The sequence below is a fragment of the Eretmochelys imbricata genome, chromosome 15, assembly GCF_965152235.1.
Source record: "Eretmochelys imbricata isolate rEreImb1 chromosome 15, rEreImb1.hap1, whole genome shotgun sequence".
NCBI classification, from domain to species: domain Eukaryota; kingdom Metazoa; phylum Chordata; order Testudines; family Cheloniidae; genus Eretmochelys; species Eretmochelys imbricata.
Window position 1 is genome coordinate 32,767,892 of NC_135586.1, and position 27,311 is coordinate 32,795,202.

The 27,311-nt window shown below is 50.7% G+C and overlaps 1 protein-coding gene across 1 annotated transcript in view; it reads right to left on the reverse strand.

Annotated features, from left to right (window-relative positions):
• Positions 1-27,311, reverse strand: part of TTC28 (tetratricopeptide repeat domain 28) — a 503,728-nt gene that overhangs the window by 77,809 nt on the left and 398,608 nt on the right. The window contains exons 7-8 of the mRNA XM_077834936.1: positions 2,664-4,005; positions 441-964 (exon numbers count right to left, since the gene is read on the reverse strand). Coding sequence (XP_077691062.1) covers positions 441-964; positions 2,664-4,005 — 1,866 coding nt within the window. The remainder of the gene's footprint in view (positions 1-440; positions 965-2,663; positions 4,006-27,311) is intronic.

Sequence of the window (27,311 nt, forward strand, 5' to 3'; positions counted from 1 at the left end):
AAATAACTTTTCCTTATTCACTTTCTCCACACCGCTCGTGATTGTATAGACCTCTATCATATCCCCCCTTAGTCTCCTCTTTTCCAAGCTGAAAAGCCCTAGCCTCTTTAATCTCTCTTCATATGGGACCTGTTCCAAACCCCTAATCATTTTAATTGCCCTTTTCTGAACCTTTTCTAATGCCAGTATAAGCTTTTAAAGCTTTGCCATTCCCTTGTCTGTCACAATGTGCTGCTACATGAAGGTCTGGGCAGCCTGGCCACTAATGAAGGGCAGAGTGCCCTGGGTGGTAACTGCACAGGTCTGCAGGATACTCTCAGAGCTAGCGAATGTCTTAGACATACATGCTCACATTCCTACACCTCGGTCCCTTTCACACGGATATGCCCTCTCCCCCATCCTCTGCAGACGTAAAGCCACTGGATAATTCATCCACTCACCTTCCTGCAAGTACATCACAGCCTGAGAGTAGTTCTGCAAGGCATGGTGTGTCCTCCCGAGGCTGCTATAGGACACAGTTTTGGCCACCAAGTCGTTCATTTGAGCTGCAATGCTGAGATGTTGCTCCTGATAAACCACTGCCCTCTCATAGGTGCCCAGAGACTCATACGTTAATCCCAGGTTCCCATAGGCCCTGCCCTGGCATGTGGGATTGTTGGTCTCTTCTGCAATCTGCAGGTCCAGCTGGTGGTACTGCAGTGCCGTGTCGTACTCGCCCATTTGCTGATAGACTCCCCCCAGGCCGCAGGCAGCGTCGCTCTCCAGAGACCGGTCTTTCATTTCTCGGGCGATGTTTAGCTGCCGTTCCAGGCAGGAGATGGCTTGCTCGTAATTTCCTAATTGGCTGTGCAGACTCCCCAGCTCCCCATAGGCTTGGGCTTTGTTGAACGCCTCCCCGAGCTCATGGGCCACCACTAGCCTCTTTTCAAAGCACACGAGAGCCTGCTGCAAACTTCCCATTGCCCTGTGTGGAGAGAAAAGGAGCATTTATCTTGCCTAGGCAGGTGTGACATGAAAACCATCTTTCACCGTCATGTCCTACAGAGAACCGCTGTTCTGCAGCCAGCTCAAATCTGCCATGTCCCCGCTGCCAGATGTAGGGAATTTCAGAACTATCATCAGTGAACTTGCCAGTGAACCCTGCAGTCAATAGTACAAGAGACCCTGAAGGCCACAATCAGGCCCAAAACATTGCCCAGGCCTCCTCTGCATCTCCTGTAAACTCCTCACTCCAGGGGGTCCGGGGCAGGAAAACTAAGTTTCATTATTCAGGGTAATAGCACAGCCTGAATAACCTTCCCCCTCGCCATCCAGACAGCTCTGTCGTTCCATACTACCCTGGGTGTAGACACTGCCCCGCACAGCCATACACATACAGCTGTACAGCTCCCCTACAGTCGTACACGCACACCCCCACAACCCTCCCGCACCACCCAGACAGCTGTCGTTCCACACCACCCAGTGTGTACACCCTGCCCCACATACACACCTCCCACAACAATTCATCCCTCCATCCGTACACATACATTCCGACAGACGTACACCCCACACACAAGTGTACACATATACTTCCACAGCCGTACACCCCCCACATCTATACACATACATCCCCACAGCCATACACCCCACACAAAACTGTACGCATATACTTCCAGTCGTACACCCCACATCTGTACACATACACCTCCACAGCAATATATCCTACACACATCTCTACACATGCACCGCCAGTTTCCCATGTATCCTCCACTGCCACCCCCCAAATCTGTACACATATACCCCCACAGCCCTCCACATACCCTTCACAGCCACTAGCCCTCCCACATCCGTACACATACACCCCCACAGCCATACACCCCAGACAGATCTGTACAAATACACTCGCGCAGCTTCCATGTACCCTCCACAGCCATATACCCCTCTGACACACATGTAGAGACACCTGCACAGCACCCCCATCTACCCTTCACAGCCACACACGTACACCCAACACACATCTGTACACACATCCCCCACAGCTCTATACCCAAACATCCATACATGTAACCCCAACCCACACAAATGCATCTGTAAAGTTCCCCCTCCCCCATGTACCCATACTCCTATCTCTCACAGATGTACACATACCCTGCCCCATACCCACCCCCCTAGCTGCCCATCCACCTCTGTTTACACACACAAACACATACACACACCCCTCTATCTTCCCCCAGCACAAACACAGCTTGCTAGCCAGTGACTGCACAGTGTGAGAGAAATCCAGCATATTGTCTTGGTTGTGTGTTCTCAGGTTGGTTCCCTGTTGGGAGCATATGCACCCATATACTCGCTGTGACACTGCTCACCACTGAATCACGTGAGTAGCGATGGTATAATCATCGGGGGGGTGGGATAGCTCAGTGGTTTGAGCATTGGTCTGCTAAACCCAGGGTTTGTGAGTTCAATCCTTGAGGGGGCCATTTAGGGATCTGGGGCAAAAATTGGGCATTGGTTCTGCTTTAAGCAGGGAGTTGGACTAGATGATCTCCTGAGGTCCCTTCCAACCCTGATATTCTATGATTAATCTATGATTCTATGGTCATTTAGGTATTTTCACTCATTCTCTTTCAAGACAGTTCTCAATACTAAAGCCATGCAATACTCCAGCCTTTGGCATTTGTTACCTGTGTCCATTTCCCAGGCCCCGATAGGCCTTCGCCTGGTCTTGCATGCGACTTAAACTCTGAGCTACAGATAAGTACTGTTCATAATACTTTATGGCTTCTTCATAATCTCCTAGAGCCTCATAACAATCCCCCAGGTTTCCGTATGCCCGGCCTCTGTCCAGCACAGCTTCGTTTCCACTCAGCTGCTGTAGCATGGCCAGTTGCTGCTCAAAGTAGCCAATAGCTTCCTCCATGACATTCATGTTCATCTTGGTGATGCCCATGTTACCATAGACTTGGGCCTCTATACTGGGGTCCTTCAGCTTCTGTCCAAGTTCCAGCTGTTCTTCATAACACTTGAATGCCATGGTATACTTCCCAAGGGACATGTACACTGCAGCAAGGTGGCCATGAGCTCTGCATTCACCCGGCATATCCCCTAGTTCCTGGTAAACCTCCAGTTGCTGTGTATGGTACCCCAAGGCCTTGTCATATTTCTGTATCATCTTGTATGCAGAACCCAAGGCTGCATAGGCACTGGCCTCCAATCTCCTGTCTTTGACATGATGGGCTAAGCTCAGCTGCTGCTCATAGAATTTTATTGCACCATTTACATCTTTTTTACATACAAAAATATCTCCCAGATTCCCAAGAGCCCGGAATTTGGCTTGGGAATTGTTCAGAGACTGGGCCAGAGACAGCAGATACTTCTGGCACTCCTCAGCTTTGCTGAAGTCCATTAAGGCCTTGAACGCCAGGCCCAGGTTGCAGTAGGCCTTGGCTTGGCTCAGCTTGTCGTGTAGATCCTTTGCTAAGGCGAGATCCTGCTCGTAGTACTTTACAGCCTCCTCATAGTTCCCAAGGCAGTAATGGGCATAGCCAAGGTTGTGGCAAACTTTCCCCTCCCCCTCCATGTCCTGCAGCTCAGGGGACAGGCGCAGGTATTGCTCATAGTAAGGGGCTGCCTGTGCGTACTCTCCTCGCGAGCAATGGAAGTTGCCCAGGTTGCTGAGGGCCCGGGCCTCGCTCTGTATGTCCCGCAGCTCCCGGGCGATGTTGAGGTGGTTTTGGTAGTGCTGCAGGGCTCGGTCCTGGGCGCCTAAGGCCTGATATGCCACTGCTAAGTTCCCATGGGTGGATGCCTGCGAGGCCCGATCATTCACTTCCATAGAAATCTGCAGCTCCTGCCGGTGATATTTCACAGCGTGGTCATACATGCCCAGGGCATTGTACGCATTGCCCATGTTGCCGTAGGCCCTGCCCTGCGCGCCATAGTCATTCAGCTCCTGAGCGATGGAGAGGTGAGTCTTGTGGAGTTTCAGGGCAGAGTCATAGTCGCCTTTCATCTGGTGAATGATCCCTGAGAAATAACAGAAAGAGAAATTAAATAGATAAAACCCCACAGTGCCTCCCCCAGCACAAGACACTGACCCTCCCCCACAGCGTTGCCTCTGCCCCCCACACCGTCCCTCCCCTACAGCCTCACGACAACCTTTCCCACACACCACCCCCAGCCCCATAACACCACCCCCTGCTGCACAGTGCTGCCTCTGGCTCCCACATCGGCACTCTCCCCCAGCCCCACAGCACCGCCCTTCCCGCACAGCGCTGCCCTCAGCTTCTCACACGGACCCTTCCGCACAGCGCCACCCCCAGCAACCCTCCCCCACAGCCTCACACGACAACCCTTTCCCACACACCTCTGCCCCTCCCCCACAGCGCCGCCCTCAGCTCCACACACCCATCCTCCCCCACAGCGCCGCCCTCAGTTCCACACACCCATCCTCCCCCACAGCGCCACCCCCCACTGACACACTGACCATTCCTCACAGCACCGCCCCACACACTGCCCCTCCCCCACAGCACCACCCCCAGCCCCACACAGCAACCCTCCCCCACAGCGCCACCCCCCACCGACACACCCATCCTCCCCCACAGCGCCACCCGCCACTGACACACTGACCATTCCTCACAGCACCACCCCACACGCTGCCCCTCCCCCACAGCACCGCCCCCAGTCCCACACACCGCCCCTCCCCCACAGCGCCACCCCCCACCTCACACACCACCCCTAACCCCCACAGCGCCACCCCCCACCGACACACTGACCATTCCTCACAGCACCGCCCCACAGCACCGCCCTTCCCGCACAGCGCTGCCCTCAGCTTCTCACACGGACCCTTCCGCACAGCGCCACCCCCAGCAACCCTCCCCCACAGCCTCACACGACAACCCTTTCCCACACACCTCTGCCCCTCCCCCACAGCGCCGCCCTCAGCTCCACACACCCATCCTCCCCCACAGCGCCGCCCTCAGTTCCACACACCCATCCTCCCCCACAGCGCCACCCCCCACTGACACACTGACCATTCCTCACAGCACCGCCCCACACACTGCCCCTCCCCCACAGCACCGCCCCTCCCCCACAGCACCGCCCCCAACCTCACACACCACCCCTAACCCCCACAGCGCCACCCCCCACTGACACACTGACCATTCCTCACAGCACCGCCCCACACACTGCCCCTCCCCCACAGCACCGCCCCCAGGCCCACACACCGCCCCTCCCCCACAGCGCCACCCCCCACCTCACACACCACCCCTAACCCCCACAGCGCCACCCCCCACCGACACACTGACCATTCCTCACAGCACCGCCCCACACACTGCCCCTCCCCCACAGCACCGCCCCTCCCCCACAGCACCGCCCCCAACCTCACACACCACCCCTAACCCCCACAGCGCCACCCCCCACTGACACACTGACCATTCCTCACAGCACCGCCCCACACACTGCCCCTCCCCCACAGCACCGCCCCCAACCTCACACACCACCCCTAACCCCCACAGCGCCACCCCCTACTGACACACTGACCATTCCTCACAGCACCGCCCCACACACTGCCCCTCCCCCACAGCACCGCCCCCAGCCCCACACAGCAACCCTCCCCCACAGCGCCACCCCCCACCGACACACCCATCCTCCCCCACAGCGCCACCCCCCACTGACACACTGACCATTCCTCACAGCACCACCCCACACACTGCCCCTCCCCCACAGCACCGCCCCCAGTCCCACACACCGCCCCTCCCCCACAGCGCCGCCCTCAGCTCCACACACCCATCCTCCCCCACAGCGCCGCCCTCAGTTCCACACACCCATCCTCCCCCACAGCGCCACCCCCCACTGACACACTGACCATTCCTCACAGCACCGCCCCATACACTGCCCCTTCCCCACAGCACCGCCACCAGGCCCACACACCGCCACCCCCCACCTCACACACCACCCCTAACCCCCACAGCGCCACCCCCCACTGACACACTGACCATTCCTCACAGCACCGCCCCACACACTGCCCCTCCCCCACAGCACCGCCCCCAGCCCCACACAGCAACCCTCCCCCACAGCGCCACCCCCCACCGACACACCCATCCTCCCCCACAGCGCCACCCCCCACTGACACACTGACCATTCCTCACAGCACCGCCCCACACACTGCCCCTCCCCCACAGCACCGCCCCCAGTCCCACACACCGCCCCTCCCCCACAGCGCCACCCCCCACCTCACACACCACCCCTAACCCCCACAGCGCCACCCCCCACCGACACACTGCCCCTCCCCCACAGCACTGCCCCACACACTGCCCCTCCCCCACAGCACCGCCCCCAGCCCCACACATCAACCCTCCCCCACAGCGCCACCCCCCACTGACACACTGCCCTTCCCCCACAGCACTGCCCCCAGTCCCACACACCAACCCTCCCCCACAGCACTGCCCCCAGGCCCACACACCACCCCTAACCCCCACAGCGCCACCCCCCATTGACAATTCCTCACAGCACCGCCCCACACACTGCCCCTCCCCCACAGCACCGCCCCCAGGCCCACACACCAACCCTCCCCCACAGCGCCACCCCCCACCGACACACCCATCCTCCCCCACAGCGCCACCCCCCACCGACACACTGACCATTCCTCACAGCACCGCCCCACACACTGCCCCAGCCCCACACACTGCCCCTCCCCCACAGCACCGCCCCCAGGCCCACACACCAACCCTCCCCCACAGCACTGCCCCCAATCTCACACACCACCCCTAAACCCCACAGTGCCACCCCCCACTGACACACTGACCATTCCTCACAGCACTGCCCCACACACCGCCCCTCCCCCACAGCACCGCTCCCAGCCCCACACACCGCCCCTCCCCCACAGCACCGCCCCCAGTCACACACACCACCGCCCCCAACCTCACACACCACCCCAACCCCGACAGCACCGCCCACAACCCCCATAGCACCACCCCCAACCTCACACACCACCCCCAGCCCCACAAAGCATCCTTCCCCACAGCACTGCTCCCAGCCCCACAGCACCACCCTCAGCCTCACACTGCAACCCTCCCCCACAGCACTGGGCACGGCCCCCAGCCCCACATACTGACCCTCCCCCACAGGACTGGGCACGGCCCCCAGCCCCACAACCCCATCCCTTCCACCTGATACTGGAAATAGCCCCAAGCCTCACCCAGCAACCCTTCCCCACAGCACCAGGCCCAGCCCTGCAGCCCCACAGCATGGGAAACACCCACATTTTTCAGGCGCATTTCATAGGGTTCTTTAGCTACAGATGCTCTTTCCCCTTCTAGTCCCAGTATTCAAGCATTTAAGGGTGTTTCAGTGCTAGGATCCTACCAGACCAGTGCATGGAGCCACAGTGGAGAGGCACCTCACTCAGCCCTCACTCTATGGCACAGAGAAAGGCCTGATCAGCAGAGATGGGAGTCACTGGCAGCTGGGTGCTCAGTACCTCTAAAAGGGACCTGTCCAACGGGATCTAGCAAGTCCATGGCAGAGTTGGGAGCAGCCCCCAGGACTCCCAGCTTGGTCGCAGAGACTTCAGCCAGAATGAGACCATCACGGTGCCCACAAACAGTGAGTGGCTGGGGACATTGCAGCAGATTGTGGGGCAGCAGGGTGCTACGGGACAAAGGCACAGAGCCAGCAGCTGGGATCAGGACTGAGGGGGCAGGGGTAAGGGGCAGAGGGCCCAGGTGTGGGTGAGGAGGCCCAGAGGCAGCATGCCATGGACCCCAGCAAAGGTTTGTCTGTGACTGCAAATCATGCGTCTATTCAGCAAACAGCCCCACACAGGCTACAATCTGGAGCCTGCAACAACTAGCGCAGAAGGACAAAGGATTTTTGCAGCCAAAAAGTGGAGAGGAGATGGCAGGACTCGAATCCTGGGCACGTGCAAAGAATTCTGTGCTCCGGGGCAAAGAACGGCTGGCAAACCCTCCACTAAGAGCTCAGGGAGCTACAGGGTCCTCTAGAAAATGGACAGCACATGAAGGTGCTGGGAAATCAATAAACCAGAGCCCTGGATGCCTCCATTCCTAACCTTTTAAACAAAACTAGAAGGAAAACTAAAAGGCAAAAGCACTGCCATGAGGCCCTCACCGCTGGATGCCTCATCCCCTAGAAGGCGGTCTCCGCTCTCTCCATAGGGCTCTTCCAAAGGATGTGTGTGACTAGAGCAGGGGAGAAAACAGGCTTTCTGCTGGAGCTTGAGTGGTGGCTCAAGTACCCTGAATATCTCAACACTGTCTTAGGTGAGTTCCAGGCTCAAAGTCATCAGATGTTGGGCCTGGTAAAGCAGCCTTCCCAGAAACTCTCTGAGCTGCCTGGGCGCTCAGTGCCCAGGGCTGGATTTATTGTGCTCCGGAGAAGCAGCAGAAATAACTGAGGTGGCTCAATAAAGCAATCACAGTGCTGGATGAAGCACCAGAGAAGCAGTGAGGCCATGCTACAGGGAGCGAGTCTGGCCAGCAGGGACAGCTTGGAAGCAGCAGAGAACCCCAAAAGCACAGAGAGCTTCCTCAGGCTATCACACTAGCCATTATCCTAAGGAGCAGAAACCCACCTGCCAGTTGCCGCTCTGGCTCTGCATGAGACAGTTCCAGGGCACTAAACCCAGAGAGGCTGCCTGGAATTAGCTCTGATTTAAAACAAAAATCACTGTGAAATGCCAGTTCAGTTGAGCATTTAGGACGGAGACAGCGGGGGTCTTGGTGGGGAGGGGGACCACATTCCCTGCATCAGCTCTGATGGGCCTGCCTACATCTATACCCCAGCATCTTGTCCCTGAGTTCCTAAAACGCTCACCCAAGGGGATATTGCTAAGTTTTCAGATGTGGATTGGGAGGTTCAGACAGACACAGGAGTTAACCCTGGCAAGTCCCGTACGGTCCATTCCCCCAAACCAGGGGCCAGTGCTGGTTTGTTCCTACAAAAGGCTATCAGCTTTTCAACTGATGCCCCAAACATTTTGAGAATTACACAAACGATTTAACAATAAATCTGAATATAAGAACTTTGAAGTGCCAAGGAAGTGTGCCCTACATAGCACAGCCATCCCCAGGAGCAAGTGTGGAGATGTGACTGACAATCACACCTGAGAGGCAGTGGAAGGCCATATGCTCAATCTCCATGGGTCTGTCCTATGCCTGCAGGATAAGTAAGAATTTGAGTCTCAGGTTTGAGTCTCCTTCCAATAACTGGTGCACTCTGCATTAGTGGGACTAATGAGATTCTGCACTTTCTTCTAAGGAGCTCTGGGCCCTTTGCAGACATTCACGAACAGGACTGTGGCCCCAACACCTGCTGCTGAAGAGGGCACTGCACAACACGATATCTGGGCCAGGAGGACAAATGCAAATAGGTGGCAACTGTCAGCACCTCACCCCAAAGAGAAGTAATGTGTTGACTCCAGAACATATGACAACAAGCATCTTGAGGGTGGAAGAAGAGAGGATGCAGTGAGAGGATGAGAGAGGGATGGGCTTCCACAGGTCCAGTAGACACTGGGAGCTACAATTAGGCAGCGTGTTTGATCCAGCTCTTGTTTTGTCCTTACAAACACAAATGTGAAGACAGATGGCTTTACAAGCAGGGCTGGAATGTGATAGCTGAAATTTGCTTTCCTGAGGCAATTTGGAGCTTAACAGATTCATTTTTTAAATTCATATTGGATTGAAAACCGCAAGTCCCAATATGTACTCTGGCCAGATTAACCGTATTTCTATCAAAGCAAGTTGTTCTATAAATTCTACTGATTTTCCTACCAACATGAGGCTTCAGGATAAGGCAATTTACAAGACATGGGCAGAGTGAAATAGGATTTAAATAACGAGGCCTGGGCTGCTGCTGACAATTCTCTTTTTTTGCACTGTGTGAACAAATTTAAAGTTTATGAAATTGAGGGACTGATGGGATAGCCTGAGTGGCCAAGTCCCATGCAAGCTCCCCCCACAATTGTGCCAATGCCCCCCAATCCTGACCTATCATACCCCTTACTGTTCCATTCCTGGGACCCACAACTGTACCACTGCACCTCAGCTCTTCCCTCTAGCACTGCCTATTATTCCTTCCTGGGGCTCCTGCCCTTCAGTCCTAACCTGTAGTTTCCTGCTATGCCAGTCTTGGGACAGCAGACCGGACAAACATCACGTGACACTAGGATGGGTCTCACCTGTTTCATATGTGCCCTAAGTGGGATCTGAAACCAAGGCTCTAGAGCTCTCCCCCATTACACCCCCAAGCCTCAGAGTCTCCATTCTCACAGTCAAAGCATTGAGGTGGGAAGTCATCTCGGGATTCATGATAACTTGAGACTTTATAAAACAGATTTAGATCTGAGCCTCATATACTTTTAAAGACACTATCTTGCCCTCCTCCATCTGGGAGCTGGGAAGCTTTTACAAATACCAGCTAACACCTTCATAACCCCACTGAGAGGCAAGCAATGAAGACATAAGTATCACTAAACCTACCACTGAAATGTAGCTACCTCTGGGGTGTAAGGCGGCAGCTACTTAACTGCACACAGAAGGATATCACAGGAAGGAAAGAAGAATCATGTATCAGAAAGGGACAGTTAGGTACTGGAGACAGTGTAACTACCAAGGTGGAATTTGACCGGGACACCACATTAATTAAGAGTTAATATTGTGAAAGAACAATCATTGTAAAGATACCACATTGTCCTTAGGAGCTATAGTGAGAGAAATGAATTGGGAGATCTGCACGGGAAGAATAAGGGGTGGCCAGGTTGGGAATAAAGAGAGCCTCTACTGGCAGCAAAGACGGGCAGACACTTTTCTGTCGAGTTTGTTAATCACTTTTTTTCCTTTCAGCCAGCTTTTCCATGTGCCTTGGCTCAGCAGAGCTTCCATGACATCAGTGTGAGAACCAAGCCCATCCCAAAGTGACATAATGCAGCAGGCCCCATGTATGGAAAAGCTAAAAACACATGGCTCACTGAAAACCACAACTGAGAAAGATTTGGTTTCCAAAATAAAAGGACCAGTAAACATTTCCTAACCTGTTCCTACTGCATGGACAGAGTCCTCTGAGGTGCAAGACATGTAACCACTCCCGTCATAGGCAGTATAGTCACAGAGAACCCCACCCATCTCCTCCAAGGTAGCAACCATCAGATGGGGAAATCCTTCATATAATAGCGACACGGAAGGCAATGGGAGCTGTGTGTGCAAAGGGTATGGGTGGGGCGGAGGTTGTACTAATGCACTGAGACACATTATTTGAGATGCTTTCAGTGGGGGTTATGAGTTAGGGTAACTAGATTTTGAAATAAAAAACAGAACCTCTGTCCTGGGTCAGGTGGAGAAGGTGGTTGGGTGTTGGCCTCATGAAGGAGAGAGGGAAAGATGCTTATTCCTCCAATGCCCTCAGCCAAGAAATGATGACATCCTGAAGACTTGCTGGGATATGCAGGGGAGGAAACCCTTGGTCAAGGACTTGCATGGGGGGGAGGGGCGCTCACTTGAGGGCACACTCTCAACATGCGACAGGCCTGGTGGGGGAGCTCCTTGGGGTGCATGTCTTCAGCCAGCCTGTGGACATTGCCACTGGCATAGCCCCCCACCAGCTCCCAGAGGGACCCCGAGTGCAGGGATTTTCAAAACCCAGGACAAAACTCAGTGTCACTGGAAGAGGCCATGAAAACACTCCCAGCTTCCTGGGGGACACAGTCATGAGTAACAAGTGGCTCTGAACACTGCAGACTCAAGGGGAAACGAGCTCATTCTACGGGGAGGTAACATTCCCATGGACACCTTCTCCAGGTCAACACAAATTCACACTTATCCATCTAGGCAAAATCCCTCCTGTGCCTGGATTTACACACAACATCATGGCCATCAAGAGAGGAGAAGGAAGAAACAGAACCAATCACAAGGGAATTGCAGCTATCCCACATCTGCCCCAAAGCTGCAAAAAGCAACAAGCTCTCCTTTCTGTGGGATTAAGGTCAGCTGCAGGCTCCCTTGGCAACGCTGAGTAGTCCTGGCTGTTCTGGGAGAGTAATAGCCAGAGACATTCACATACAATGACTCAGTGCAGAATTTCCTAGGAACACTCACTAGAGTGTTCAGGAGACAGATGTGACTCTTTCGGCAGTTTTCTGCCTACACACGCACACCTGAGTATTCACCCCACATGTCCAAGACACCCCAAAACTGCAAGACAATTGGATACACACCTACCCACACAAACATTACAAAACCCTGAATACTCACCCACTGACAGCCTGGACCCACTTGTACCCAAACAGCCCACACCGCCCTTCCCCAGCAACACCACATACTCTCAGATTGCCACCTATGCACAGTACACCAGCAACTTACCTGACTGCGGTGTCCCATGACACCCAAGGCCATTCATTATCAGGCACTATACCAACAGCATTAAGTTATCAAACGTAAACCCTGCTCAGAAAGAGCAACCACCAGTCATTGCCCAGACTGGAGTGGCTTCTGCAGGGTGTTAATGATTTCACCAGTGAGACTTGTTGGATGCAAAAGCACATTCGTAAATCGCTTCTTCACACAGCACAAATGCCTCATTAATCCTAAGGGCATCAGGCTTGGAAATAATACAACCCAGCACCAACATTTCTGGGAGCAGAGCAAGAGCCATCAGAAAGGGGATAGGTGCCACATCCCATCACTGTCTCTCTGGGGTTTTCAAAGGCCAGCAGTTTAGCAGCACCAGGGGGCTCGGACTGGAGTTTTCAGGAAGGTAAAAGGAAGAGCAGACAGCCAGAGGGAGGCGTGGTGTGGAATGTGATCCCACTCAGACGAACTGGGAATTACATAAGAATTCCAGCTTCATTTACATTACACAGATGAAAACATTCACAAGAAACTGGACTCCATGACCCAGCACCACAGATTTTTGGAAAGAAGGTGGGGGCCTCAGATGTGCACACCCTACCAAATGTGTGCATGGACCAAGGAAGAGGGACACACTTCAGCAATGGAGATCTTGCAGCCTCAGCAGAGTTCAGTAACAGATCTCGTTTTGGTTCTGAACAGGAGGCCAAACTGTGCCATTTTATGCTCATTTGCTGTGTTGCCATTGGTGATTTGGTCCCCTTCCTCACACCCCTTTCCTACCACTGCAGCTCTTCAGTTGCCCAATCTCACTCCTCATACCCAACATACTTGTCTGCCTCCTCCCTTTACCCCCACCCCCGTTCCCCTCATAAATAAACTCCTGCTCTCCCACACTCCAACCTCAAGTATGCCCTAAAATTAAGTTCTTCTAACAAGTGGATACAGCCATGGCCCTAGCCTGCTGCCATCTGGATCACTCCACATGGATGTCATGTCCTGCTCCCCCTGCCCAGGGTTGCTAGATGTATTTTTAGTTTGTGAGCAATCTGGAGCAGGGACTCTCTCACTACCTCTCTCTGTACAGTGCCCAGCACAAGGAGGCCCAACGCTGACTGGCGTCTTTGGGTGCTACCACAACAACAATGGAACTACTCCATAAACACCTTGGTGACAGAGGCCCATTGGTGGTTCAGTACTCTGTGTCAGCAACTCACTATACCTAACACACTGTTTTCATAATCTGTAGGTCAAAGGTGTCGTCAAAGGTGTCATGTAAGGAATCATATACAAACGCTGATCCCGAAAATCACTGTTTGGTGTAACAAAAGGTTCTTAATAAGTGCTACGATTATGTTCTTAAAAAGTGATTAGCAAGCAATGAGTACGCACAGTCTGCCTTAGACAGAGGAATGTACATTTGCTTTTCTGACCAGCCTGATCATCAGGCAGAGACAATTAAGGTACATTTACATATAAGGTACCAAAGCTATCAAGCTAATAAACAAGGGAGAAGACAGCATGGTGTCCACACCCCAGTAGGAGAAAAACTTTCTCTGGGCATACACTTCAAAGAATACATTTCAAAGATTTACTGGGCTATAAAGGCAGGGGGTCTGAACCTCAAATGGTAAGCAACCGAATCAACTGATTGCATACAATATTATCATATTATAGAAGTATATTGAGTAAGGTCTTTTATGAAAACCGGTGACACCCTGGTGACAGGTATCATTATGAAATGTCTATTAACACTATATGAGGCATTATGGATACTCACTGATATTATGCTTTAGAGTCTGTGACCAAACACAGGGAGAAACAGGATTTCTCCCAGACAGAAGGGATGGCAGCTATCTATCTGTCTCCAACGTCAATTGAATATTATGGAATCAAAACAATGGAAGCCCCATTTACATATGAATCAGCAGGAGGATGGGAAGCCCACAGGAAGGGAAGAACGAGAGGAAACCTTCCTGCCTCTTGTAACAGGGTCAATGAACTTTGGGAATTATACACAGAAACAGAAGCCATTTTAGTATCCATCACTTGGGGGGATTAGGGGCCAGAGCTCTTGCAGTCACAGAACATTTGATCCTTCAACCAAGGGGGTTGAAGTCTCTGGGAACTGAGCGTAGATGAGAAACCTGCTTAGGTAAAGACTGTAACTTGCTGAAATTAAGTTTTAGTCTTAGAAGTGTAGTTTTACTTTTGTTTGCTTGTAACCCTTTATATCTTTATTCCTTATACTTGGTATCACTTAATTCTATGTCTTTTTGTTAAATGAACTTGTTTTATTTTTACTATAAACCAAATCAGTGCTATGACTAAAATACAAGTGTTTGTCAAGTTAAATTAATGAGCTGCAGTGTATTGTCTCTTGAAAGGAACAAGGAACTTAATAATATCCGTCAGCATTCCAGGAGAGGGTTGGGCACTGAAGGAAACATCTCTGGGGAATGCAGAAACTGTTTGTTACCTCTAAGGCAAGGTTTGGACTGGCAGAATCCTGAAGATTTTGCTCGCAAAGCAGACAAGCTGGAGTGTCAGGGAGTTGTCACACAGCTCGGCGGTAGCAAAACTCTGATTTGCTGAGGCTGAGTGCAGTAACACAGTAACTCACAAATCTGGGTACCCCAGCAGGTTGTCACAGGGCAGATGTTTTTGGGGACATTCGGGACTGGGAGGGTGTTAGGGTCACTGTACGAAAAGTAACTGGGCAGTGGATGAGTGATCTGCCTGCTTGTATGTTAGCTGTTGGTATCAGGGCTGTGAACAACAGAGGCATAGTATTTATGCTACCCAGAGTTTCAGGGCAGGAGGTGACAATGCCTTAAGTGGTCTGGATTGACCCCAAAGCATTACAGCCTAACAACAAAGCAGAAGCATAACTTTGGGCTTTAGTACATAAATACCAGAGCGGAGAGAAGAGCTCCATGAAAGGTCCAAGCTTCGAGAAACGCTTCATGCATAGAGAAAAGGAGTACTTGTGGCACCTTAGAGACTAACCAATTTATTTGAGCACAAGTACTCCTTTTCTTTTTGCGAATACAGACTAACATGGCTGTTACTCTGAAACCATTCATGCATAGAGGAGCTCCAAGAGAGTGTTCCAGGCACCACAGGCTCTGAACTAAGTGCGTGGGAGGCCAACGCTGCTGTAGAAAAATGATGGCTGGTCAGAAAGCCACTGCAAGCTGCTCTCCCGCAACTTACCCTCCCCTTGAGTCAAGCCAGCTACTGGCCCCACCACATACTGGGGAAAATGATATTTTACTGACACATTTCAGATGGAAAGATCAGGTTCAAAATGATGGGGGTTTGCAACTGCAAAGAAATGGGTGTGGGGTTGTAGTGAGCTGTGCAGGAATGAAAGGTGTGCGGCAGCAGTATGACCAAGAGGCCCCTGTCACCTGACTACTGGGCTCCTGGAGCAAAGCCATCATCAGGAAGAAACTTACTCAAATCATACAGATGGCAGGAGATGCCCATTAGGCCTTTGAAGAGCAGGCAGAACTGGACAGCTGCAATCAATTGCTCTCTCCCCTTTGCAATGTTCCTATTTCATACACCACTGTGTGGACCATATAAACTGCTCAGCTCCCCAGCCTTCAGCACACACTCTGCTGATGAAGGAAGCTGCAATTTCCCTCTGTGAATGGAGACATCACAGAGAGTTTATCTGTACACGAAAGGCTGACAAATATAAACAACATGAGATTAGGAGAGAGCTGGTTGTTCTGCGAATTCCTCCTGAGTCTGACATGTTTGAAGTTACATCAGTGAGATAAAAGGAATCAAGGAATTTAAAAATAATTAATGCACTGTCCCCTCTCAGGTCCCCTCACCCAACTCCTTTCCTGATCTGATGCATCCATGAGCACCCCTCAATAACAACCTTGGAAAGAGAGAGAGAGCACAGGCATGTGTGCGTGTGCAGGGAATGCTGGACCATTTGGGGCCCCATGGGATGTGCAGTCATCACTTCCTTTAACTTCCATCTCCCCAGAGCCCAGATCAGCTCCTGTTTCTTGACTAAAACATCCCAGCTTCAGAACCAACATCTGAGAAACTGCGCGGGACTCCAGCAGGTCAGGCCTGTGAGCTAACGTCTCATCCGCCCTTGTAGCACTGAGATGAAAAACTAAAGATTCAGAATAGACTTGCAAAGCTGGGTAACTAAGGACAAGTTCCTAATCCAGAGTGGCCAGACTGTAAGGAGTGCTGAGCACCAGCCGGACACTGATTTTAGTTTCAGGTGTTTGGAAAAGTCCAACTAGAGGCACTGCAGGAGGTTGTGGCCATGCCTCCCTATCGGTGTCGGAGGGAGGCCATGCCGCCTTGCTACAGGCACCCATGTGTGAAAACTCTTGCCTCAGTTTACAGTTCTCAGACAGAGCAGCTCTTCTGTTACCAAAAGCTCACACTTTCTCAGTGAAGACTGCTTGGAGCAGCAGCCAGGTTTCTGGACCATTGCAGTGGGGCATAGACTAGCATTGTGTCTTCTCTGACCAGGTCACTGCTGCATGGTAACCACAAGGTTCTTATTCAGGCTGAGTTTCCTCTGGCTTCTGAAAAGCCCCACAGGCTTGTGATCTGAATCAGATTCATGCTATACAGTTCTCCTCCCTGCTGTCTGTTTCTCCTCATTTCTCTGACCTCGCCCTGCCTTCACTCCAAAACAACACCACGCAAAGATCTAGTTTGTTTGCAAGGCTGGTGGAGTGCGGGGGGATCATTCACCATCAAGAATGAGCTCTCATAAGTAAGGCTACATTTTAGTCATGGGTATTTTTAGTAAAAGTCATGGACAGGTCATGGGCAGTAAACAAAAATTCATGGCCCATGATCTGTCCATGACTTTTACTATATACCCCTAACTAAAACTTGGGCGGGGGCCCCCGGGTGCTCCGGGAGGAGTGGTGGTCCGGGGGTGCTGCAGGTGCTGGGGGAGGTGGCCAAGGACCCTGCTGGGGGGTGGGGGGGCAGGCTGCGGCATGCGGGCCGGGCCTTCCACTGGTGCTGGAGGGGAGGGTTGGTGGGGGCTCCCTACCCAGCTCCACACATCCCTGCAGCTCCTAGGCGGCAGAGGGGCCCAGGGGCTCTGCACACTGCTCCCGCCATAAGCCCCAGCTGTGCAGCTCCCATTGGCCGGGAACCGCAGCCAATGGGAGCTGTGGGGGTGGGGCTTGCGGGTGCAGGCAGCGCATGCAGCCCCTTGGCCCCTCTTTCACCTAAGAGCTGCAGGGCCATGCCAGTGGGAGCCAGGGAGCCCCCCCCCCTCAGGTAAGTGCCCCCCCCAGCACTCCCCAACCCCCTGCCCCTAGCCCTGAGTCCCCTCCCACACACCCAAACTGCTGCCGAAGTCACAGAGGTCATGGAAAGTCATGGAATCCGTGACTTCCGTGACAGACTCAAAGCCTTACTCATAAACCATTTAAGGAGAGCCTGGTGCACAGTCAGCAGGCCACAGCCCTTTAGCTCCCCAATCTGGAGCTCACGCACCCCCAGAGATGCAGGTTCCTTGGAAGGAATGGGAGGAAATAATTTATACTGGTTGCCATTAAGAGTCCATGATTAGCCAGTCACCACCCCCACCAGGATCTGACTATTTGCAGACTAGGAGATAGCTGGGCTCTCTCAGACTCTACTGGCCAGTACCTGTGATAGTGGCCGCTGAACTGACCATAGCTATGGGGCCTGCAGAATAATCTGCTCCTCACCCACCCAGTTCCAATGGGCTCATTTGTAACTAGAAGCTGCACTGCCCTGGCGCAGAGAGCCTGTGTCCAGTTTGAAAATAAGACATTAGCATCCTGAATCCCCTCAACAGGCAGCAACATGAGATGTGATGCTGTGTTTCTAGAAGGGAAGTAACTCCTTGATGGCAGAGTTGTTGACGAGGAGCCTGTCCCAAGCACTCTGCCCTGCACAGGAAGGGAGGCAGAGAACAGTTCCTGGGATTGGATTCCTAGAGCAAGGCTCTTCTGTGGGCCAGCAGAACTTGGGAACTCTCCGGGGAGAGCATGCTGTTCTCAGAGAAGGGCTGCTGCCTGCAAAAAGGGGCCCTGGGCAGCAGAGATTCACAGATCACCACCTGGAAAGCAGAGGCTGCTCCTGAGGACAAGGGAATCTGGCATACCCCTTCAGAGGCACAGGTGCAGCTCTTCTCCCCCGACAGATGATGATTCCAAGGCAGAGCTCTGGGATTAAAGGCACCAGGGACACTAACAAGTTGCATTGACAGGGAACATCCTGCAACTTCTTGCTCTGCAGGTTCTAGAAAAGCCACACACTCAATGCAATTAGCAGGCCCCACAGCAAGATTAACTAAGATCAGGAAGGGGAAACACTCACATACCAGAACAATTACATCGCTTTGCTTTCCTTAACAGCCAAAATTAAGGCTTGTAGGCAGATGGGAGATGAAGCCAATGCAGCTTCAGATGTTCCAGTCGGTCTCTTTACCACCACCACAGGGAAAAAACAAGCAATGAGCAAATGTTTACAAATGGTTACCCAAGACAAAGCTGAGGAAGTGGCATAACAGAGCAGAAAATTGGACTCTCCAATCTCCTTCTCCGCAGCCCCTATCACTAAGCTAGCCTGGTGGGAGCCTGTCTCACCATCTGTGCCTGTCACACGAGCGTGAAGGATCCAGAAACACTCTGTCACTTCAAAACACAAAGCTACTGACTCATTCACACGGCTATAATTGTATATTTCAAAAGGAAAGAAAGGCTCTCTTCCAGGCAGCTAGGCAGCCGGGCCCCATCCAGGAGTAGTATGCAACAGGGAAAAGGTCCAAACACAGAACCAAACAGAGTCTCGGGAGGAAGAACAAGGAAAGCTAAAGAAGGCTCATACAGCACTTCTGAGATCTGTGAAATTGGAGCAAAATATACACAACCTAGAACCAATGGGGACTTCTCCTTCCTTTGCTTAACAATTACTGCTCAGGGCAGAGACGGATTCTAGGGAAACAGCCATCTGAAGCACCAGCTGCAGTGTCTACAGAACACAAGTATAAATCATTATAAATGCAACCTAAGCTACAAGCAGATATTGAAGGGCACAAGCATGAATGGGAACCATCAACCCTAAAAGAGGTTAAAGAGCTGAAACAGCACAGTGGATCAAGATCCTTCTCCCCTCACTAATCACAAAGCAAAGGCAAGACAACCCTGCACAGGCAGCCTGCATTTCCAGAGAGCTAAGGAAAGCTTACGAGTCTTGTCTTCTTGGGCTTTGTCTAGTCTAGGACTGGAGGCCTGATGTTTACACAAATTAGCTAGGCTCCCGCATGTCTTTAACTGCCTCATTTAGCATGTGTTAAAGGCACTGGGTGTTGTCGGCACTAGACTTTTTTAGTGCGTTAGTTAGCACATATTAACATCACATTTTAAATCCTACTCTACCCAAGACCTTAGATTGTGATTGAATCCATCCCTGTCGGCCAGCACCCAGTCTGGTTAGCTGCATTTTAAGAGCATCAGTGGAATCATCTGTGCTATGTTTGTTATCTATTTAATTTCACATCACAGGTCTCAGTAGATTTCCTACTGGGTATTCTGCAAACCTACAAAAATAATCCTGATGACATCAGAATGGTCATAACGAGTGGTTAAACCTCAGATGTTGAACATATAATCATGACATTTTCAGAAGCAAACTAGGGAAATGTGGTCTAGATGAAATTACTATAAGGTGGGTACACAACTGGTTGAAAGACTGTACTCAAAAAATCGTTATCTATGATTTGCTGTCAGACTAGAAGGACATATCTAGTGGGGTCCTGAAGGAGCCTCTCCTGGGTCTACTCAATATTTTCATTAATGACTTGAATAATGGGGTAGAGAGCATGCTTATAAAATTTGCAGAGGACACCAAGGTAGGAGGGGTTGGAAACTCTCTGGAGGGCACGATTAGAATTCAAAACCACCTTGACAAATTCGAGAATAGGTCTGAAATCAACAAGATGAAATTCAATAAACACAAATGAAAAGTACTTCACTTAGGAAGAAAAATCAAATCCACCACTTCAAAAATGGGGAATAAGTAGCTAGGTGGTAGTACTGTTGAAAAGGATCTGCGATTATAGGGATCACAAACTGAATATGAGTCAGCAAGGTGATGCAGCTGTGAAAAAGGCTAATACCGTTCTGGGGTGCTCTCACAGGCGTGCTGTACGTGAGACACAGGAGGTAATCGTCCCGCTCGACTCAAGCACTGCTGAAGCCTCAACTAAAGTTCTGGGTGCCACACTTTAGGAAAGACGTGGACAAATTGGAGAGAGTCCAGAGGAGAGCAACAGAAGCAATAAAATGTTTAGAAAACCTGATCTGTGAGGAAAGGTTAAAAAAACTGGACATTTAGTCTTGAGAAGAGAAGTCTTGAGAAGAGAAGTCGGGGGGGGGGGGGACTGGTAACAGTCTTCAAATATGTTAAGGGCTGGTATAAAGAGGACTGTGATCAATTGTTCTCCATATCCACTGAAGGTAGGACAAGAAATTATGGGCAGGAAGCGAGATTTAGGTTAGGTATTAGGGAAAACTTTCTAACTAAAAGGATAGTTAAGCTCTGGAACAGGCTTCCAAGGTAGATTGTGGACTCCCCATCACTGTTGATTTTTAAGAACAGGTTGGACAAAAACCTGTCAGGGATGGTGCAGGATTACTTGGTCCTACCTCAGCATGGAAGGGATGGACTAGATGACCTCTTGAGATCCCTTCCAGCACAACATTTCTATGATTCTGATCATTTTGATGCATTTCCAGGCCCTTATTATAGAACTAAATGTATTTAATGTGTGTAAATGTATTTAATTCTATTTTTAATTGCTGTATATTACACATTTTCACTATAACTGAAGTTATTCTATTGTTGAGTGTTGATCTGCAATATCAGGAAGGTCAGAAGAGTGAGAAAAATAACAGCTTAAACCACTGACTCTTACTGAGACGTCAGACAGTGTCATACAAAATAAGCTGTTCTTTAGATATTTAGGTGCTAAAAAGGGGTCTGCGAAATCTCCTTAATCGGAGAGCCTTAACTGGAAAACTGTTTTCATGCTTGTAAATCTCAAAAATGGTTACATGGATTTTTAACTACTTTAAAAATATCACCATGGGTGAGGATAAACCTGAGACATTTTACCTGAGTCTTTTTTTATTTCTCCAAAAAGTTGCAAGATGCTTGAAAAAATCATGGAGCAGGTCCTCAAGGAATCAATCCTGAAGCACTTACATGAGAGGAAAGTGATCAGGAATAGTCAGCATGGATTCACCAAGGGAAGGTCATGCCTAACTAATCTAATCGCCTTCTATGATGAGATTACTGGTTCTGTGGATGAAGGGAAAGCAGTGGATGTATTGTTTCTTGACTTTAGCAAAGCTTTTGACACGGTCTCCCACAGTACTCTTGTCAGCAAGTTAAAGAAGTATGGGCTGGATGAATGCACTATAAGGTGGGTAGATTGTCGGGCTCAACGGGTAGTGATCAATGGCTCCATGTCTAGTTGGCAGCCGGTGTCAAGTGGAGTGCCCCAGGGGTCGGTCCTTGGGCCGGTTTTGTTCAATATCTTCATAAATGGTCTGGAGGATGGTGTGGATTGCACCCTCAGCAAGTTTGCAGATGATACTAAACTGGGAGGAGTGGTAGATACGCTGGAGGGCAGGGATAGGATACAGAGGGACCTAGACAAATTGGAGGATTGGGCCAAAAGAAATCTGATGAGGTTCAATAAGGATAAGTGCAGGGTCCTGCACTTAGGATGGAAGAACCCAATGCACCGTTACAGACTAGGGACCGAATGGCTAGGCAGCAGTTCTGCGGAAAAAGACCTAGGAGTGACAGTGGACGAGAAGCTGGATATGAGTCAGCAGTGTGCGCTTGTTGCCAAGAAGGCCAATGGCATTTTGGGATGTATAAGTAGGGGCATAGCGAGCAGATCGAGGGACGTGATCGTTCCCCTCTATTCGACATTGGTGAGGCCTCATCTGGAGTACTGTGTCCAGTTTTGGGCCCCACACTACAAGAAGGATGTGGATAAATTGGAGAGAGTCCAGCAAAGGGCAACAAAAATGATAAGGGGTCTGGAACACATGACTTATGAGGAGAGGCTGAGGGAACTGGTTTTGTTTAGTCTGCAGAAGAGAAGAATGAGGGGGGATTTGATAGCTGCTTTCAACTACCTGAGAGGTGGTTCCAGAGAGGATGGTTCTAGACTATTCTCAGTGGTAGAAGAGGACAGGACAAGGAGAAATGGTCTCAAGTTGCAGTGGGGGAGGTTTAGGTTGGATATTAGGAAAATCTTTTTCACTAGGAGGGTGGTGAAACACTGGAATGCATTACCTAGGGAGGTGGTGTAATCTCCTTCCTTAGAAGTTTTTAAGGTCAGGCTTGACAAAGCCCTGGCTGGGATGATTTAGTTGGAGATTGGTCCTGCTTTGAGCAGGGGGTTGGACTAGATGACCTCCTGAGGTCCCTTCCAACCCTGATATTCTATGATTCTATGATTGGGGCCTATAATTAAAGTGACTCTTCAAATAAAACCTCACTACCGCAACTCTGTAGGTACCATGCAACTTTGCCTTTATGATTAAAGGCTGGGTTAGTACAATTAGTTCTTCAGTGCAGAGTTACTTGTACTTACCTGGGGAAAACACCCTGCAACTCCTCAGCCTGAGACTGCACCCTGCATCCCTCTGAGATACAGCACTTAAGACACCTGCAGTACATGCACATGGGCAAAGTTCATTGCCTTCATTGGAGTCATGCCTGCTGCATCTGCCAGTGGTATGGGTGGCATACGATGTATTTCCCATACGTAATACACAACACACATGCTACACACCATGTTCTATTGCTGAGTACATTCGATGTACTTTGAGATTTGAAACGATTCTCTCTCAAAATGAGCTAAATCCCTTATAATCTTCCACTCTGTGAAAATAAAGCAGAGCCCTCCAGCCCTAGCTCTGAGAGTGAAGTATAAATTCCTCTCTCTGCTTTTGCATTTCAATATATGCAGCATATACAGGATTTAGTGGGAAGCAGATGCAGAGGGAAATAGAAGCTTAGCATCCATATGCAATTACAGAGACTATAAACAGTCCTTTGCTCATAATACGAAGTGCCTTTTCTACATGGCAGTAAGCAGAGTTAAGAGTTGCAGAGACTGACATGCCAACTCTCAAGATGGGGCCTTGGAATCTGAAAACACCATCTGCTTTGCAAAGGTTGACATTCAGAGTCCTGGTTAAACTCCACATCTCCTTGTTATGAAGGGCTTGATAACTTGTGACTTGCCCTCAGTCCATTACCTTCTGCTTACTGACTCACAGAGCACAGTCTATCTCCTGCAGAGCACACCAGCAGCTGGGCTATGTTAGATGCTGCTGTCTCACTCGGCATTAGATAATACAGTAAGGAGAGCCTTCCATCTCAATCACTGAAACACAAACAAAAATTTCTGTTGTTTCAGCAAAGAGGCCAGCACTGACATTCTGGCTCAGAAACACACATTCAGATACATTTTTGGCTGGCAGTGTGGTTATTTTGATGAGGTTTTGTTTTACATGTGGCTTAGATGAAAGACAATTAAGACGACATTTAATTGGTACTGGATGCATTTTAAATAACATTGATGGACTTTCTCAACAAGAACTACACATTTTGATTTCTCAAAGTAACAACTCTGACAGAGAGGAGGGCAGAAAGGTACAGCTAAAGTATCAACTGATACGTGAGATCCTACATTTAGAAGCTAGGAAGGCTGTTTCAAAGTCAAGGAGGGGCTGACTCAGCACTACTGACAAAGTTACATTTAGGCTTATACCCAATTCAAGAAAAATATTTCTGCTGCATTGAAACCCCTCACTGTTCAACAGAAAAATTTCTGGAATCATGTGATGAAAGTATCGCTAAATATAAAGCTGCTATAAGAATAATAATGGTACTGAGAAGAACTTTCTAATCCAAACTTGCCTCATGGGGTTTTGAGCTGGCAAAATGGTGAGAGCATTAAGAACCTAAGTGAGTTTGTGTCAGGTCTGCAGAAGAGAGAGCAAGCACGTGTACACAAGCCAATGGTGCATGGGGTCCTTCAGGGCTGAGGCTAAGCAGCCACAGTTAAAAGTTTTGCTTGCAGAGGATTGCTAATCCCGTCTCTTTGCAATATTTCTGTGCCAAGAGGGTTGTTTCATGGCTCTGACAAACAGAGCATCAGAATGTATCAAAGGCGCAGGCAAGTAAGAAGAAATGTTGTTCAGTTTCAGACCTAATGTCTCCCCCCACACAAGGCTACAGGGGACTCACTCTGCCCCACTGCGTGTGTCACACAGGATGAGAGGGGAGAGAATGACCCAGAAAACACACACCTCTTAACACTCATGCAGGGAATCACAATGCTGAGGAAACCAATTCTAGCTTCTGCTTCCCCACACTACATTTTCAGCAACAGAAATTGAACATGCAGAGATATATGGGGAAGCGCCCCACAAAGGAGTAAGTGCTTTGCAGAGGAGGAAAACAACAGCAAATCCTCATGCTGAAGGTTTAGCCTCCTTTGAAGACACACACAATCTGTCCTCTGTACCGTACAGAGGCCATTTCAGTGCAGTCCCTCTTGGTAAGAACCCCCATGTGGCTGTGCCCTCTCATTGGCACCCTTCAAAGACCCTTCAGTAAAGGATTCCGGATTCCCGCTTTCTCCAGCCAGTTCTCACCACTAGTTGTAAGTAGCTTGTTACTGATACATGCTGGACTAAACCCCCTGAGCAGCTCCCCGGCAATATCCTGGAGAAGCACCAGGGTGCTGCGGCCCAACAGCTGTGTTCCGTGGTCAGCGGGATTCTATTTGGCCTAGGATTCCTGAAGTCAAACCAGAGGGATAGCGTCCACTGGCTCGTTCATACAAGGGATGGGCAGCGTGGCTGAAGCTAACGCAAAGTTCAGCTAGACTGAGACACTTAGAAATGGAATCTTCCTTTCCCATCTCCCAGAGATCATCTCTTGCTCACTTTCTTCCCACTCCCATGTCCCCCACGCCCCAGGAAGGCGCTCACGCTACCAGGGTACCCTAATGGAGACCTTCTACCACTATCAAACTAACGCAGTGATACTTAACTTAGACCTGAACACTATTTTTCTGCTCTCATGCAAGGAAAGTGTCCAGGCCACACTGGGCAAAACCGGCTATGGACAGCAACTTGCCTTTAATTCTACACCTGTAAAACTGAGTTTGAACAATGACTACATGAGTGGGAGAGATCCGGGATTCACTTCCGTTCACCTGGGGAAGACACTGGGGGCTTAGTCCAGGCGCAGTCCTAGCTGGGTGATGGTTTAGGGAACTGCTCTGATGAGTTCTGAAGGCAGTGCCATGTTCCTCTTGATAACGGACTCTGGCCTAGAGGCCCGAGGGCTCAGCTGCTTAACGTACAAAACTGGCAGGAATCCAGAGGCCTCCTCCAAGCGACCTGGAGAAAGTCAGTGATGAATGCCCCCAGCCCCCAACTGCCAACAGAGCCCAAGGCATATGCTCCCCCTGCTCATGGCCAGCAGAGCCCACAGCCCCACATCCGCCAGAGCCACAGAAGCACTTCCACCCCTGTAGCTGGCAGAGTCCAGAGTGCATGCCCCAAACCCCAGCAGAGCCCTGGGCGCACGCTCCACACTCCGGTCCAGCAGAACCCAGAACACGCCTCTCCTGCCCTGTTATCTGCCAGCAGAACCCAGAGAGTAGTTCTCATGCGCACCCGCAGAAAAGACATCTCACAGCACCTGCCAGAGACACGGGGAACGTAATTAGCTCTTTGCTAAATGTATTTGCATTTGTATTTTGCTAAATTCCTTATACAAACATCCCTTATACAAGGTCAGACTCAAAGCATCATCCTTTCCAACCTCCTGGCCATCAGATCCCCTGTCATACGAACAGAAATGTTATCAATGCTCAGTACTGGCTCTTTAAAGGTCAATGCCCCAAAGGGGTTCTTGCATCATAAACCCATTTAGCCTTACACATTTGCCATAATTTGAGTAAAGAAAAAGGAAACTCAGCGCACTAATTAGAAAGCTGGGGCTGTTGTGTTTTCTCCAGTTCACCTTATCTTCTTTATTCAGCTCTTGAAGACTCAGCTATTAAAGGAAATTAAGTAATTCATCAAGCCCATTTCAATTACCTGCCGCAGATAACATCAGAGTACAATTAGCATCAACAAATGAACCAAGTGCGAACTGCCAGGCAGAAACAGAAGCTAATTTACAGTGCAGGGCTGCCTGCTAGAACTGCACTTCTGGGGGCTGCCAGCATTTCATCATCCCAACAGCCCTTCTCTGTCATTCCCGCCCCCCCAGCCACACCTGGACTGCTGAAGGGAATTACAGCCAGGATACCGTCGCCTACGACAGGAAAGTCCACAATGTCGAAAGTCACAGCAAAAGCAGCAAGAACCATCTGTGCTCTCTGAATTCCCACCTTGGGACCAGGGAAAGGGAGAAGCAGTAGAGCGGCATTCCCTCTAAATCAGGGGTGGGCAAACTACGGCCCAGGGGCCACAAGCGGTCCTTCAGACATTTTAATCCAGCCCTCGAGCACCTGCCGGGGAATAGGGTCCGGGGCTTGCCCTGCTCTGGTGCTCCAGTCAGGGAGCGGGGCATGCACCACTCCGTGCATACTGTGGCTCTGCATGGCTCCTGGAAGCAGCGGCATGTCCCCCCTCCGACTCTTACACGTAGGGGCAGCCAAGGGGCTCCGCATTCTGCCCCCACTCCAAGTGTCACCCCCACAGCTTCCACTGGCCGGAAACCATGGCCAATGGGATCTGCAGGAACAGCACCTGTGGACGGGGCAGCATGCAGAGCTGTCTGGCCATGACTCTGCATAGGAGCTGGAGAGGGGACATGCCCCTGCTTCTGGGAGCTGCTTGAGGTAAGTGCCGCCCGGAATCTGCCCCTGACCCT